Raw genomic sequence first — 16,951 nt, forward strand, 5'->3', positions numbered from 1 at the left:
TAAAATCTATGTTAAAGGACTTCTATAAATCAGGTTAAAAAAAAAAATCCCTCAAATTTCCTCTCTCCTCTGCCAAAATACGAAAAAAGGGCAGTGCACTAAAAAAAGTACTCAAATAGCTCTCACATGTATAAAAAAGCTCTTATTCAAAAGTACCCTTTTCTTAGACCACAAAAGGCTAAATGTAGGGACAAGACAGCTGGGAGGCTGAAGGGAGACAAGAACTCTCGTATCATTCTGGTGAGAGAGAAACTAGACTATCTCTAAGGAGGCAGAAACTATCAAAATTAAAGGCACTGGACAGGCTGTAACGTAGCAATTCTACATCTAGAAACCCACTCTACTGATACACTAAATACAGCACTATCTGTAACAGCAAAGGATTACAATCAAAACAATGGTTAAATAAATAGTGGAACATTAATACTGTGAGGTTGTGAAAAAAGAAAGCTGCTTTATACAAGGATATAGAATAATTTCTAAGATACACTCCAAATGAAAAATCTAAGGTGCGTGGCATTTTATTACATGTCTGGGGAAAAAAACTTAAGGACTTGGTAAATTTATAGAATATCCTTGATGGGCACACAGAATTAGTAACAATGGCTATCTCTGGTGAGGAGAATTAGGTAACAGTGGTTTAAAGAGAGAGTCACTTTTGACTTATATGCCTATTTTGAACACTTTATAAATGTAAAATGTTGGGGCGCCTGGGTTGTTAGTCAGTTGAGCGTCCAACTTCAGCTCCGGTCATGATTTCACAGTCTGTGAGTTTGAGTTTGAGCCCCACCTTGGGCTCTGTGCTGACTGCTCAGAGGCCAGAGCCTTCCAATTCTGTGTCTCCCTCTCGCTCTGCCCCTCCCTGGCTCACGCTCTGTCTCTCAAAAATAAACATTAACAAGAAAAATTTAAAGTGCCGGGGCACCTGGGTGGCTCAGTCAGTTGAGCACCTAACTTCAGCTCGGGTCATGATCTCACAGTTCATGATTTTGAGCCCCGCACCAGGCTCACCAGTGTCTGCCTGGAGCCTGCTTGGGATCCTTGGTCTCCCTCTCTCTCTGCCCATCCCACCCAAAAAAATAATACTCTAACAACAAAACATTTAAAAAGTAAAACTTTAAAGGGTAGCAGTCCCCGGCTTACTCAGTGGGTAGAACATGTGACTCTTTATCTCAGGGTCATGAGTTCAAGCCCTATAGTTGCGCATAAAGGTTACTTTAAAAAAATTAAAATTAAAGTGTATACTGCTTACCAACTGAAACAGATTAAAAGAAAGTAAGAATAATTTGAAGTATTTAGTTATTGGTATTACTTATGTTGTAGGATGACAGAGGACTTTATGCATTTCTTTATGCATACTGAGCTTTCTCATAATAAAATATTTTAAAGATGATAGTATAAAGGAGGAGATTCCATGGGGTGCCTGGATGGCTCAGTTGGTTAAGTATCCAACTTCTGGATTTGGCTCAGGTCATGATCTCACGGTTCATGAGTTTGAGCCCTGCATCAGAGCCTGCCTGGGATTCTCTCTCTCCCTCTCTCTCTCTGTCCCTCCTCAGCTCATGCTGTCTCTCTCAAAATTAATAAAAACTTAAGATCTAGAGGTTAGGTTGAATACAAAATACCTAGATTATAATATAGACAAGATTAACAAAAGCAGACTTTTTCTAACAAACAACTATGCCTCACATATAGAAAATCTGCAATAATGCTATAGAATTTATGAAAGACTAGGTTGGTAGCTAAATTCTGATGGCATTTTTGGTGCTAGACAAAGCAGTCTAAACTAAGCCATGGGCTTTTTATTTATTTATTTATTTATTTATTTATTTTTGAGAGACAGAGAGAGACAGCAAGAGCAGGGAAGGGTCAGAGAGAGAGGGAGATACAGAGTCTGATAACAGGCTCCAGGCTCTGAGCTAGCTGTCAGGACAGAGCCTGACATGGGGCTCGAACCCATGAACCATGAGATCATGACCTGAGCAGAAGCCAGATGCTCAATTGACTGAGCCACCCATGCACCCCCAGACATTTGTTGACATCACAGTAGAAAATGACAACAATACTGTTAAGATTAATCTGATAGATTAAAACATGGCTGCTCTAGAAGTAAAAGTAGCCAATTTCTGGCCCAAACATGTTGCATGTGGCACAAGGAATATTTTAAAGGTCTGGAACAGCCACCATACAAAGTCCAGAAGTTTGGCATTGTTAAAAGCCCACAATCCACATAACAAAAACGGTTTCCCTCTTTAGACAGACCAGCTGCTCTACGTTGGGATTCTCTCTCAATTCTCTCGTTTCACTTTGTGGTGGCCTAACCAGACTGACTTCTTTCACGTACCTAACTTTTCTGGTGTCCAGAGTTTCTGATGGCTAACAGACATCGAGTTAAGTCACTTGACATGATTCAGGCACGAGGGTCTAGACGGGCATGACGGTGGTAAGGCACAGCAGCAGGACCCAAGACGCAGGCTGCCCTGTGAGTATAGACTTGGGAGCCAAACTGCCTGGGCTGGAGTCCTGGCCTCACCATTTACCAGCTCCGTCACCAACTATTTCTCTGCCTCACTTTCCCCACCTGTAACATGAAGACACCAAAGTCCTACCTCATGGTTATTAAGGGTGACAGGACTAAATATTTGTAAAGCACTTAGTACAGTGGTGGACACAGAATTAGTTTTTAAATCTACTGCATGCCTACCATGAGCTTGGTTCTAAGAGAAAAATTCACTGACTTGACATCTGATAGGGATAGTAGAGGAAAGGGCAGCTATCAAAGATGTTGGAACAATGGAGATTTAGAAGTTATAGACACAAAGGTAACTGAAATCCTGACAACAGATGAATTCTTCAAGGGCCATTTATTTAGATAAAAATCACATAGCTGTGAACTAACCCTCAAACACCATCCTCTGATTGGATAGAGAAAGATGAGCCGAAGGAGTGTGTTTAGAAAGGTGTAGTGTCTCACCTGGAATTCAGGACAAGAAAAGAATTGTGTCAAACTTCTAGAAACAATAATTCCATCTTAAAATTTTAAGATTTTAGTTTCAAGTAACTCATGATGATCTCACTGCATTCAAATAATGACCCTGTAAAGTAGAATTATCTTCATTCCATCAATGAAGAAAAAACTCAGATTAAATTATTACCTAAAATTACAGTAAGTTATAAAACAGGAAGTCAAAACAATAAATAAATAAGTAAATAAATTTCTCCTATGACGATTCTACAAGAATCAGGATATTATAAGTTAATCTTTGTTCAACAGAGCAAGTATTATGCTTCTCTCCCACTTTTTTGAAAAATAAAAACCAAGTGACATAACAAATGAAGAAACTTGTTAATACTAACCAATAAGTCAGAAACAAACATGCCAGAAAAAGAAAAAGGAAAGAAACAACCTGACATTTTTCCTATTTGCCCAACAACTTAAATCAGTATCTTTCATTTGTTTTTACGGATTCCAAAAAAGGCTTATCCATCCTCCTAAAAAGTATATTTGAGCACATACTACCAGCCAGGTACAGCTACAGACTTTCTCACATCTCAAAGAGCTAAGCTGGGCAGGGAACACTGGTAAATGTAATTTCAATGTAATATGATAAATGCTACGCTGAGTGCCTGTACGGGAGTGGCGGACCCACCCAGGGAGAGGCAGGTGTGGCGCAGGGAAGGAGAGGAACAGAAGGTGCGTGGGAATTAGTCAGGCCACGCGCCTGCAGGGAGCTAGAAGGTGTCAGGCAGTGTGAACACAAACAGGCTCAAGGGTAACCAATAATGCTTCCATCACAAAAATGCAATATCCATTCAGTTTTAATTGTGTTACCTTTTATTATTTTACAATATATTTCCAAAAAAATGCCGTTACAGTTGCCTTAACTGATCTGTAAGACCTGGAAGAAAAGAACACTTGGAACACACAGACATCAAGCTGTTAATACCTACTTGTACTGAACCACTGCTACCAAAGAGATGTAGTTTAAATAGGCAGATGTGTGGCAATGCAAAATAAAATACAAACTTGTCAAAACAGAACAGTAAACTTTGTTGTAATGGCTATAAAAAGGAGGTGGTTTTGTTTTCGTTTTTCAACACATCTGGTTCTGGCAGCAAGTTGTATTATGCACTGAAAGCAATTCATGCCCTGAAAGCTTCTATTTGCAGTTGTGCGTGTCACCTGAATCCGAGCCCAGACACATGAAAATCTCATTCTCCATACATTCCTCAATACCCCTCCCTCCAGAAGGTCGTGAACTCAAGATTCTTATGGTGAAGTATTTTACAATAAAATTTTTTCCCCAGTGCAACTGGATGCTTTTACTTTTCTCTGAAAGAGAAGCAATGAAAAATGCAAGGAAACCCTCCTGGGTCCAATTTTCACTTCACATTCTCCCCATGTAGTAAAATAGCAGCTCTACATGTTGATGAAAAAGAATTTCAATTTCTCCATATTAGTTTCTTAATCATATTAGCACTAAAATTTATCTGGATTTAACTGGATTTCCAAAAGGAAAATTTTAGGTGTCAAACATTTCTGGAATTTAATAAAGCATTATATATATGTAATCAGTTCTCATCTACCAAAAAATACATATGTATAAATATTTATATTTATTTCTCTTACCTTCACTGAAGTTCTTTTTTCTGGCTGGACATGAGAAACAAGATTAAGTGGACCAATGCTGGCTTTATTTCTTTATAAGCAATAATTTGAGTCTTTTTTTCATTCAGTATGACTGCATGTTCATAATAAATTCACAAAAGGCATACAAAGAAAACACCTACTGAACAGGCACCTGCCAAGTAACTCATGTGTCAAGGTTAGACTCTCTCGACCAAGTGGCACTACGGCATTATAGACATTCAACTTCTGTTTCCTTTTTTCAAGTCTGTCAGTTCCTTACTATTTTTTCTAGCAAGGGATGGTGTACGATCACAAAGTCGGGCCTAGAGACCATGTACCGTTGCTCCCAGTATTTCGCTGGACGGAACTCTTTAAGAGCTGATATAAACCAAACTAAACAGTGGTCAACTGGAACCACATCTGGTCACATTCAAATAGTCTCCCAAAGTACTTTGCTAATACACAGGTTTCCTCTTTCTTGATGGATTTTGTGTTAGTCTTATTAAAATTACTACAAATAAGATTGCAATGCTTTTGTCGACTTGTATTTTTAGAGGCCCGCTATGTTCATATGAATATATTTTAATTCACAAAATGTCTTCATAGTAATGTTCTTTCTATAAACATGGTTGGCAAAATAAAAAAGGCACAAGAGGGGGATAATGAGAAACGTTTTCAACTTTCAGTGAAGAGTACCAAAGCAAGTATCTTTCATGAAGAAAAGCAGAGAAAAATGTTCAGTAATTCATGCACACCTTGAGCTTAAAAAAAAAAATTCTCTTCAGATAGGTCCTGAGGCTTGAGAAGAAAACAAGTTTTCCTAATCACGTGCTTCATGTAAAATAAAATGTAAAGCTGCACATATATATGTTTGGTTTAACAGTGGACCCATGTTTTTTTAAAACGTGAGGCAATTAAAGGAAAACAAAACCAAAATACCTTCTTAAACAAAGCAACTCCACCTGTAGCCTCTGTCCTTTTTACCGCTGAGTGGGGCAAAATGTCCAATAAAATGTAAAATGCAGCATACGCAATCATGTAATCTAAAAACTTTTCGTGATAACTTATTGCAAATTGCACTTGACAGTTCACCACAACAATGGAAAACTGGCCCCTTGTTGGTTCACACAGTCCTTGAGACCCAGACTGCAGTCACCAGTAGAAGGATCTGGATAAGAAGTTTGCTGCAGTGCTCAGCCAGCTGGCGCCCCCCTCTGGGTGTGAGCCGACCCGGGACACCGCTTTGTCCTGTTCTTTTGTGGGACTCTCGTCCTCAGGCAGGTAGTCAGGCAGTTCTGTGTTCTGTTCTACTTCCACAGGCGTATCTTGGAATGGGACCAGCATCTGACACAGAGAGCACGTCAAGAGTTACAAAATCAACCTAACTGACACAGATATATGTCCTAAGGTCAACTACACTCCTCATTCTAATGACCGTATTTATTCTCAGTGACTATATTCCTTTAAAAAATTTCCCCTTACATGAAGGTAAGCCAAACTGCTGAGCACTGCATTAGGCAGAAATAGCCATGAAAACTAAGATGCTTTTCTCCTGAGGCTCCAGGAATAAATGTACAACCTCTGTGTATTTAAAAAAAACAAAAGCAAGTATCTGGCTACTGTGGGCCCCGAAGGGTCACTGAACCTCCTTTCTATCGGAACACGAATAAGCTAAGGGGATATAGATTTGTTTTCCCTATCACAAAGATCTGTACTTGCAAAAGTAGCAAGAGGCAAAGATTTTCACTAAATTTACCTACCCAATGGTGGGAATAGACCTTTATATTTTGCATTGACTAACTAAGATTAGAAAGAAAGTGTTTAAAAACCAACACAGGGGTGCCTGGGTGAGCCTCTGACTCTTGATTTCAGCTCAGGTCATGATCCCAGGGTCCTGGAATCGAGCCCTGCATCAGGCTCCGTGCTGAGTGTGGACCCTGCTTAAGATTCTCTCTCTGTCCCTCTCCCCCACTCACTCTCTCTAAAATAATATAACGTATGTAAAATAAAACCAACACTAGGAACCTATATATCCTTTATTTCCATATAAAATTAGGAAGACCTCTCCATGGAGATAGACTCTGAAATCCATAAGATGTAAGAACAGAGCCTGAAGTCTACAACAGATCTCTGTAAAAGAGCTGTAAACCAAGAAACATAAATCCTAATGTATCTGGCAACTAACAGCAAGCAATTTGCCAGCCATAAGGAATAATCAAGAGTCAGGTATAAAGAAAATTAAATAAAGCATTTACCTCTTCTCCACTTTCACTTTTCACAACTTGCTGAGCCTTCATAACCTTGGTTGATGCTATTGCTGAGGCCAAAGCCTAGGCCGGGATAAAAAGGAACAAATTTGAACATGTGATTTGTTTACCTATAACCTCAAGCATGCTCAGCCATTGAAAATACTAACCTCTGCTTTCAAATCTGAGCGGATCCGCACCACGCATCTTTGAACAGCCATTTGAAAAGTAAAGCTAATAACACCTTTGATTTTTAACAAAGCCTCTTCACAGAGATTTCTCCGAGACTGAAAAGGGAAAAAACAAATTATTATTACAATTGGCAGAATGTTAAACAAATAAACTCAACCCACACTGAATTCGTGATTTTATGGGGGGAGAAGGGGAAGCAAATGTCCCTTTTTCAGTTCCACCATCTCATACAGGAGGGCATCCTGGAGGTGCTGTGTAGTCAAGCTTACTAACTTTTATAAGATCAACAGAATAGTAATTTCTGCTGGGTTTTTTTTTCAAGCTTCATTACTAATACTTAGTTTTAACCCTTTTTATCAGAACTATGTTAGCCAGTGTTAATTTATATCTTCATGCAAATGGAAAAGAAGAATACAGAAAAAAATGCTGAACAGCAGAGGTTCCTCTAGCTCACAGGCAAGCACATTATAGCCAGCCAGCTGTTTTTATAACACAGCCACATACATTTTTTACATGACCAAGGCTAGTTTCATACTATAGCAGAGTTAGTGGTTATAACAGAGACCATATACCCTACCAAACCTAAAATATTTACTATCTGGCCCTTTAACGAAAAGGTTTGCTGACCCCTGCTCTTGAAGGATAAATTCTAATGGACTGATGTCACAATTAGAGAGAGTTCAGTATTTGAGTGAATATTTCTTAAAGCATTTGGTATTTGTAAACATCACTGCACCTTCATTTATGACATTCTCAATGGTTACCACTGCATTCTCAGGGGTTATTAATACCCTTTTTAGTTGTCATTTTCCTCTGACAAAATATAACATACCCTTCAATATGCTATAAATAATACACTACTTTATACACTGTTAGTAATACACTATTATACTTTGCATTTAATACACTATTAATAATACACTACTTAGGTCACTAATTATTCCATCTCTGTCTCATCTTACCTCCAAGGTCCAGTGCCTAAAACTAAGTGATTTTCTTTCTACTTCAGCCCTCAGTAGACTATTCTCATCACTTCAGTCATCATTACCATGGAGAAAAGGGACATATCTCTCCAATATGACTTTATTTTCATTTGCTATCAGATATATCCAACTGGGTATCAAGTGGTCATCTCAAACACAAGATCCAACGCAAAAATGGATTAAAAAGTTAACTACAGTTTCGCCATATCCCTCCCTCCACCTCTGGCTCACATATCATTATTACCATCTCTACATGTTCCTGTGTCTGTACTGAGATCGGGTTGATTCAGTACTTCTGAGGGGTAAGAATCTGCAACTGACCCAAAGTCTCTGGATCACCCTGAGAAACACTGCCTTCAAATTACTTGATTTACTCTTTTCTTCCATTGGATATAATCAGTCTTCAGTTATTCCCACAATCCTTCAAAAGAACTCCTGCCTTTGCTTATCTCCCTCCTAGCATTATAGAAGGGTGCCTAAGCCAACATGCTACTATTTTTAGATTTAGCAATCACTTCCATACAATATATTGGCCTATATTTTTATGTGTGATGTGCTGAGTTCTATTATTTGGTTTGTGCTAGCTTTCAAAAGCAAGTATGTTATCCTTATTCATTAAAATTAAACAGATGGTCAGGTACCTGGGCGGTTTAGTCAGTTAAAGCATCTGACTTCAGCTCAGGTCCTGATCTCACAGGTCCTGAGTTCAAGCCCCAAATGGGGCTCTGCACAGACAGCTTGCAGTCTGCTCTGGATTCTGTGTCTCCCTCTCTCTGCCCCTCTCCAACTTGTGTTCTCTCTCTCAAAAATAAAGAAACAAACTTTTTTTAAAACAACAAAATTAAACAGATAGCACTGGCGGTATTTTATATATCTTGGTATCTTACATTTAACCAATTTACCTTTACAGAGCTTGCTTTCTAGAAACTTTTTAGGATCTTGTAGCCCCAGTTTAAGTAAGATAGTTGTGAACTATCTTATTTGGCAATGTCATGGACAATATGCATATGGAGAACTTCCCTGACTCTCATGTACTGAATCCTAAACCCTGAGGCTTAAATGCTGCATCAGCACAACTAGAAAAAGCTGTGGATAATCTGATGTAACCTACCAGGTAGAGCTGAAGAGATAAGTTGCTACCACTAAACATGTAGTTACATGAGACAGCAAATGAAAATAAAGTCATGTTGTAGTTACATGACTTATCACTGCTCAAAGTAACTGCAGGAAGACTCCTAAACCCAGTCAAGATGGAGAAATAGAAAAAACAAATAAATAAAAGGGAGATAGTCTTACATTTTTCTTTAAAAAACTTTAAAAAAAAGATGGAGAAATAGGGACTGAAATTAGCCTTCAGGGTTAAACAACTACAAAGAGACAAAATAAAATGAATAAAACAATGATTTCCAGACAGTGGAAAACAAACAACCCTGAAAGAAGGAACATAAATGAAGTGAGCGCCACAAGGACATCACTGTATTGCCTAGACAGTCTCCAGGCTCTAACTTAGGAAAGGAGAACTCAGTTAAGGACACAGCTGAAAATCCAGGGAGGGAAAGGCAACTATAATTCACAGGACAAAGCCCAGGAGAGCGCGGAGCTGCCCAGAGAGGGTCCACAAGGAGAAAGCATGCACTCAGAGACGTGCAGCGAGCTCCCTTCTGGTTTTCAGCTGAATGATGATCTGTACATGCATGCGAACAAAAAACCTGAGGCTGGATAAAGAACCAGGCTGGAAAGGGATAGAAGGAGCAGGTTCTGCAGACTCAAACCATGCTGGAAATATTTCATGTTCCCATCGGACAGTACACCACCTTGTATATACATGGCGCATGAACAAAGAAGCCAGAAGAGTACTGCCTCAGTAGTGTAGCAAAGTTGTCCCTAGGAGAAAGGGGGCCTCAAAAAGATCTGTTTGTAAATAACTGTGATCCAGAACAAATCTCAAGGCTATTTTTAAAGGATGTGCATACAAATAAATATATGATGTATCCAACAAAGTAAAATTTGAAATGGCTGGTACCCAATCAAAAATTACCAAGAATGGAAAGAAGTAAAAAAATGCAACCTATAATTAGAAAAGTCAATCTATAATCACAAAAATCAATCTATAAAAATATACTCAAAAGGCACAGATAATTATTCCACACTTCTTTTTTATATTCAAGTAGATAAAGTGTAAACATGTTATGGAGATATAAAAAAGACCCAAATCAAACTTCTAGAAATAAAATAATGTCTGTTAAAAAAAAATACATTGAATAAGATTAACAGGAAATTAAATGCCTGTAGAGGAAAACTTTAGCAAATTCAGCAACAGAAACTATCCAAAATGAAACAGAGGGGAAAAAAAGGAATTGAAAACAAAATGAGCAGAGTATCAGTGACCTGTGAGACTTCACATGGTTGAATATGTATCACAGGAATCCCTGAAAGACCCAAAAGAAAAGGAGATAGAAAAAATATGTGAAGAAATAATGGAAAAAATTGTCCAAATTTGCTGCATACAAAACCCAGGCAACAAAAAAGCTAAATAAACATGAAGAAAATTATACCAAGGCACATTATTAACAAACTGATCAAAACAGCATTAAAAGAGAAACTCTCAGAAGCAGGAAGAGTGGGGAAAATAAGAAATATGGTATACAGGAGAACACAAATAACAGAATTCTAAATAGAAACAATGCAAGGAAGAAGGCAGTGGAGCAATGACTTGAAGTGCAGTTAAGGAAAAAATGACTCTCAGACATTCAAAACTGAAGGAGTTAAGACTTCAAGATCTGACTTTCTTTTTTTTAATTAAATTTAGTTTTTAAAATTTATATCCAAGTTACTTAGCATATAGGGCAACAATGATTTCAGGAGTAGATTCCTTAATATCCCTTACCCATTTAGCCCATCCCCCTCCCACATAATCCTCTCTGTCCTCCGCATTTAAGAGACTCTTACGTTTTGTCCCCATTTCTGTATTATTTGCTTCCTTTTCCTTATGTTCATCTGTTTTGTATCTTAAAGTCCTTAAAGAGTGAAGTCGTATGATATTTGATTTTCTCTGGCTAATTTCGCCTAGCATAATACCCTCTAGTTCCATCCACATAGTTGCAAATGGCAAGATTTCATTCTTTTTGATTGCCGAGTAATACTCCATTGTGTATATATACCACATCTTCTTTATCCATTCATCCATCGATGGATATTTGGTCTCTTTCCATACTTTAGCTATTGTTGATAGCGCTGCTATAAACATTGGGGTGCATGTGCTCCTTTGAAACAGCATACCTGTATCCCTTGGATAAATACCTAGTAGTACCATCGCTGGGTTGTAGGAATTATTGGAGGAACATCTATACTGTTTTCAGGAGTTTGCATTCCCCCCAGCAGTGCAAAAGAGATCCTCTTTCTCTACATCCTTGCCAACATCTGTTGTTGCCTGAGTTGTTAATGTTAGCCATTCTGAAGTGGTGTGAAGTGGTTCCAGATCTGACTTTCAAAAATGAACAGAAGAGCTGGGTGCCTGGGTGGTTCGGTGGGTTAAGCAGCCAATTATGTCTTGATTTTGGCTCAGGTCATGATCTCATGGTTTATGGGATCAGTCCGGCATCATGCTCTGCGCTGACGACAGAGCCTGATTGGGATTCTCTCTTTCCTGCTCTCCCCCACCTCAAATAAATAATCTTTACAAAACTGAGCAGCATAACTGGACAGAAGATGAGCAAGGAAAAGAAGACTTCATCAACAGTATAAACAAATTAAATGTAACAGACACTTAGAATACTCCCAACAACAGTATGTACATTCTCAGGTATATATGGAACATTTCCCAGGACAGACCATGAAACAAGACTCAGTAAGTTGAAAAAGATTGAAATCATACAATATTATCAAATCACATGAAATGAAATTAGAAATTAATAACAGAAGGAAATTTTGAAAATTCAGAAATATGTGGAAGTTAAACAACAAACTCCTAAATTACCAATGTATCAAAGAAGAAATCACACAAATAAATACTTTTGAGATGAATAAAACAAAAACATCACATATCAAACCTTACAGGATTTGGAGAAAACAGTGACTGAACAAAAATTTCTAGCTGTAATAACTACATTAAATAGAAGAAAATTTCAAATCAGTAACCTAAATTTCCATTCTAAGAAAGCCCAAAGCAAGCAGATGGAAAGAAACAATAAAGATCAGAGCAAGGAAAAGAGAAATAGAAAAAAAGCAGGAAATATTTAAAAAAAAAACCTGATGAAGCTAAAAATTGGTTCTTTGAAAAAATTCAACAACACTGTTAAACCTTTTAGCTAGACTGACCAGGAAAAAGAGAGAAAGAAAACTCAAATTATAAAAATCAGGAATAAAAGGACCTTATGACCTATCTGAAACAAAAGGATTATAAGCAAATACTATGAACAACACATTAGGTAACCTCAAACAAATGAGGAAATTCCTAAAAAATAAAATTACCAAAACTAAACCAAGAAAATATTAAAAGTTTGAATAGACTTATAATAAGTAAAGATATTAAGTCAATGACCAGAAAATATCCTACAAAGAGAAGCTCAGGACCAAATGGATTCACTGGTTAACTCTACCAACTGTTTAATGAAGAATCAAAAGCAATCTTTCAACAAAGTCATCAAAAACACTTCCCAACTCGTTTTATTTGTAAGTTTTAATGTTTATTTATTTTGAGAGAGAGAGAAAGAGACAGAGCGAGCAAGCATGCGAGCAGGGGAGGAGCATGGAACGAGGGAGAGAGAGAACCCCAAGCAGGCTCAGCACAGAGCCCGACCTGGTGCTCTATCTCAAGAACCATGAGATCACGACCTGAGCTGAAACCAAGAGTCAAACGTTTAACCAACTGAGCCACCCAGGTGCTCCATTCCAACTCACTTTATGAAGCCAGTATTACCCAGATACCAAAATTAGAAAAATATATCACATGAAAGAAAACTATAAATAAAACTTAAAAACTTTAAAATATCATGTATGGGGGCGCCTGGGCGGCTCAGTCGGTTAAGCCTCTGACTTCGGCACAGGTCAGATCTCACGTTCGTGGGTTCGAGCCCTGCATCGGGCTCTGTGCTGATAGCTAGCTCAGAGCCTGGAGCCTGCTTCCAGTTCTGTGTCTCCTTCTCTCTCTCCTCCTCCCTCTCTCATGCTGTCTCTCTCTGCATCAAAAATAAATAAAAGATTTAAAAAAAATTTTTTAATAAATAAAATATCATGTATGAATACACATGCAGAATGTCTCAACAGAATCCCAGCAAACTGAATCCAGCAGCATATTAAAACAACTATAAACCATGACGAACTGGGATTTACCCTAGGAATGAAAGGCTAATGAACTATGAAAATCATCAACGTAATACATGGTATCAATAGAACTCAACTCAACAATGAAAAGACAAATAATAAGCAATTTAAATAGACCATAAAGGGGGACCTGGGTGGCTGTGGGGCACCTGGATGGCTCACTTGGTTAAGCGTCTGACTGTTGGTTTTGGCTCAGACCATGATCTCACAGTTTGTGAGTTTGAGTCCTACATCAGACTCTGTGTTAACAGCCCTAAGCCTGCTTGGGATTCTCCCTGTTTCTCTGCTCCTCCCCTGTTCATTCATTCTCTTAAAATAAATAAGCTTAAAAAACTTTTTTTCTTTAAATAGAAAATGAATAGAATTTTCTCCAAAACAGAAAATCTGTGATAAATTAAAGATATATATACATTAAATCCTTAAGTCAACCACTGAAAAATGGCCAATAGCACATGAAAGGATACTCAACATCATTGGTCAGTAGGGAAATGCAAATCAAAATCTTAATAAAATACTACTTTACACCCGCTACTAGACAACAGAAATGTATGTTGATAAGACTGTGGAGAAAGTGGGCCCCACATATGTTGCTGAAGGAATATAAAATGGTGCAGCCACTATAGAAACCACTAGCAGTTGCTTGAAAAGTTACACAAAGTTTCCATATCACCCAGCAGCTCTACCCCAGTAACATACCCAAGAGAACTGAGAACATCCACACAAAAACTTATACACAAATGTTCACAGCAGAACTATTTATAATAGCCAAGAAGTGGAAACATCCAATGTTCATCAGTTGATAAATGAATAAACAAATACGGTAAATCCATACAATGGATATTATAAAGAGGAATGATGTACTGAATCACTCTACAGTAGGGAAGAACTGTGAAAAACATGACAGGAAGTGAAAGCCAGACATGAAAAATAACATATCCTGTGATTCCATTTATGTGAAATGCCCAGAAAAGGGAAATCCACAGACAGAAAGTAAATTCATGGTTGGCTTGGGCCAACTCACTAGTGACTGCTAATGGCTTCCTTCGGAGGTGAGGAATGTTCAGGAATTAGACAACGGTGATGGCTGCATAATCCTATAAATACACTAAAAGCACTGAATTGAACACTTTTAAATGGTGAATTATAGTAATGTGAATTCTATTTTAATTAAAAAAAACCCTGAAAAAATTCATCCCAACAGGTTTGTACTACTATATATAAGAAATCTTAATAGAAGTCCTTGAGACAGAAGAAAAATGGTATCAGATGAAAAATAAAGAATTTACACAAAGGAATAAAGAGCCCTGGAAATGGCAAAAATGTAAATAGACAGAATATACTTCTTCTTATTTTTAAATGTCTTAAAAGAGACTGACTTTTTCAAAATCAGAGAGACAGAAAGTAAAAGTGATTGCCAGGTGCTGGGGGAAAGGGAGAAAGTGGAGTTACTGTTTAATGAGTAGTTTCAGTTTTACAAAACCACAAAGCTGTCATTCATAAGAAGCATAGAGTGAGGTTACACACCATTATAAATGTATTTAATACCACTGCGCTGTGTACCTAACAATGGCTACGGCCGTAAACCTTGGGGCGCACGGGGGCCTCAGCTGGTTGAGCGTCCTTTGGTTCAGGTCGAGATCTCAGTTCGTAAGTCTGAGCCCTGAGCTCTGCTGTCAGCCAGAGTCCACTGAGGATCCTCCGTCCTCGATCTCTGTCCCTCCCTTGCGTGTGCCTTTTTTCTCTCTCAAAAATAAACATTTAAAAAAAGACAATAGGGGCACCTGAGTGGCTCAGTCAGTTAAGCATTCGACTTTGGCTCAGGTCATGATCTCACGGTTCATGGATTCAAGACCCACATGAGACTCTGTGCTGACAACTCAGATTCTGGAGCCAACATCAAGTTCTGTGTCTCCCTTGCTCTTTGCCCCTCCCCTGCTTAGGCTCTCTCTTTCTCTGGCTCTCTCTCAAAAAAAAAAAGAAACATTAAAAAAATTTTTTAGACTGTAAATTTCATGCTTTGCATATTTTACCACAATATAAAAAGTATGACTATTTAAAGTAATAACAATGTATTTGAAGGTTATGACATATGTGGAAGTAAAACATGCAACAAATGCACAGAGGCAGAGAAAGGAGAAATTGCAGCTTAATGTTCTAAGTGTCCTACACTTTGCATGAAGTGATATATTGATTGAAGCTACACTATAGTAAGTTAAAGATACATAAAAAATAGGGGCAGCGCCTGGGTGGCTCAGTCAGTTAGGCATCTGACTTCGGTTCAGGTCATGATCTTGCAGTTCACAAGTCTGAGTCCTGCACTGGGTTCTGTACTGACAGCTCAGAACCTGGAGGCTGCTTCGGATTCTGTGTCTCCCTCTCTCTCTGTCTTTCCCCTGCGTGTGCGCGCTCTCTCTCTCTCTCTCTCTCCAAAATAAATAAAACATAAAAAAAGATACATAAAATAAACCTACACCAACTAACAAAAAGAACTGCAGCTAGTAAGCCGACAAAGAAAATAAAATGAAATCATAAAAAACACCTAGTAGTCCAAAAAGCAGGAAAAGGGAACGAAGAACTGAGGACAAAAGAGAATTTGTAAGGGCATGATGTCCGGCTGACGGCTGGCCTCAGTTACAGGAGTGTCCAACTTTTGATCTCACGGTCATGAGTTCAAGCCCAGGCTGGATGCAGAGATTACTTAAATAAATACATAAACTTAAAAAAAAAAAGACAAGTAGTTAGATGGTTGTTTATAAATAACATATAACATAAATAATATTAAAGATAAACAACCCCAACACTCCAGTGAAATGGCAGAAATTTTCAGAATGGATAAAAAGGCAAGGCCCTACTACATGTTGTCTATAAGAAAACTACTTGAAATACAGACACAAAGAAAAGACACACACTAATCAAAAGCAAGCAGAAGTAGCTAATATTAAAAGCAGATAAGGTAGGATGAGTTGTGAAGAAACTACCCTGTGGAGTTTTACAGTATTCTATTATTAAAATATACTATATTAGAATATATTGAATATATTCACCAGTGAAGCCATCTGGGACAAAAGTTTTCATTATTAGAAGGTTTCTAACTACAAGTTCAATTTCTTTAATATATATTGAGCTATTCATGTTATCCATTTCTTCTTGAATAAACCTTGGCAATTTGTGTTTAAGACATTTTCCTGTTTCATCTACATTATGAAATTTATTGGCATAAATTATTTAAGTTATTAAATAATTTAATAATTGGCATAAGTTATTTAAAATATTCATTTATTTTATTTTTTTATTTTTTTTCATATCTTTTCAAGCTTCAATAGTAAATATTCTGCTACTATGTATTAAATACTGCATGGTTTGCCCAAGCTAAGATGACACCACATCATGAATCAATTAGCATTTTGCATTTTCTTTCATTATCTACTCAAAGTCATGCCTACTGCACCTCTAAACATTTCATTAAATCCAATTATACAGCAAACACTCCCAAAATAAACTTAGATTGTATTGCAGTTTCACTTAACAGTATATAAAATGCTGTGTTGTGACAGGTATCAACTATCCATTAGATACTG

General features: G+C 37.7%; 1 protein-coding gene across 4 annotated transcripts in view; it reads right to left on the reverse strand.

The window, feature by feature from the left end:
• Positions 1 to 3,801: 3,801 nt before the first annotated feature.
• Positions 3,802 to 16,951, reverse strand: part of ARMC1 (armadillo repeat containing 1) — a 50,700-nt gene continuing 37,550 nt past the window's right edge. For all 4 annotated transcript variants that reach the window (XM_029923381.1, XM_029923382.1, XM_029923380.1 and 1 more), the window contains 3 exons: positions 7,047 to 7,163; positions 6,886 to 6,960; positions 3,802 to 5,974 (listed from right to left, as the gene is read on the reverse strand). In XM_029923381.1, the coding sequence (XP_029779241.1) occupies positions 5,783 to 5,974; positions 6,886 to 6,960; positions 7,047 to 7,163 (384 nt within the window). In that variant the 3' untranslated portion in view covers positions 3,802 to 5,782. The remainder of the gene's footprint in view (positions 5,975 to 6,885; positions 6,961 to 7,046; positions 7,164 to 16,951) is intronic.

This window comes from Suricata suricatta, chromosome 15 (genome assembly GCF_006229205.1).
Source record: "Suricata suricatta isolate VVHF042 chromosome 15, meerkat_22Aug2017_6uvM2_HiC, whole genome shotgun sequence".
Classification (NCBI taxonomy): domain Eukaryota; kingdom Metazoa; phylum Chordata; class Mammalia; order Carnivora; family Herpestidae; genus Suricata; species Suricata suricatta.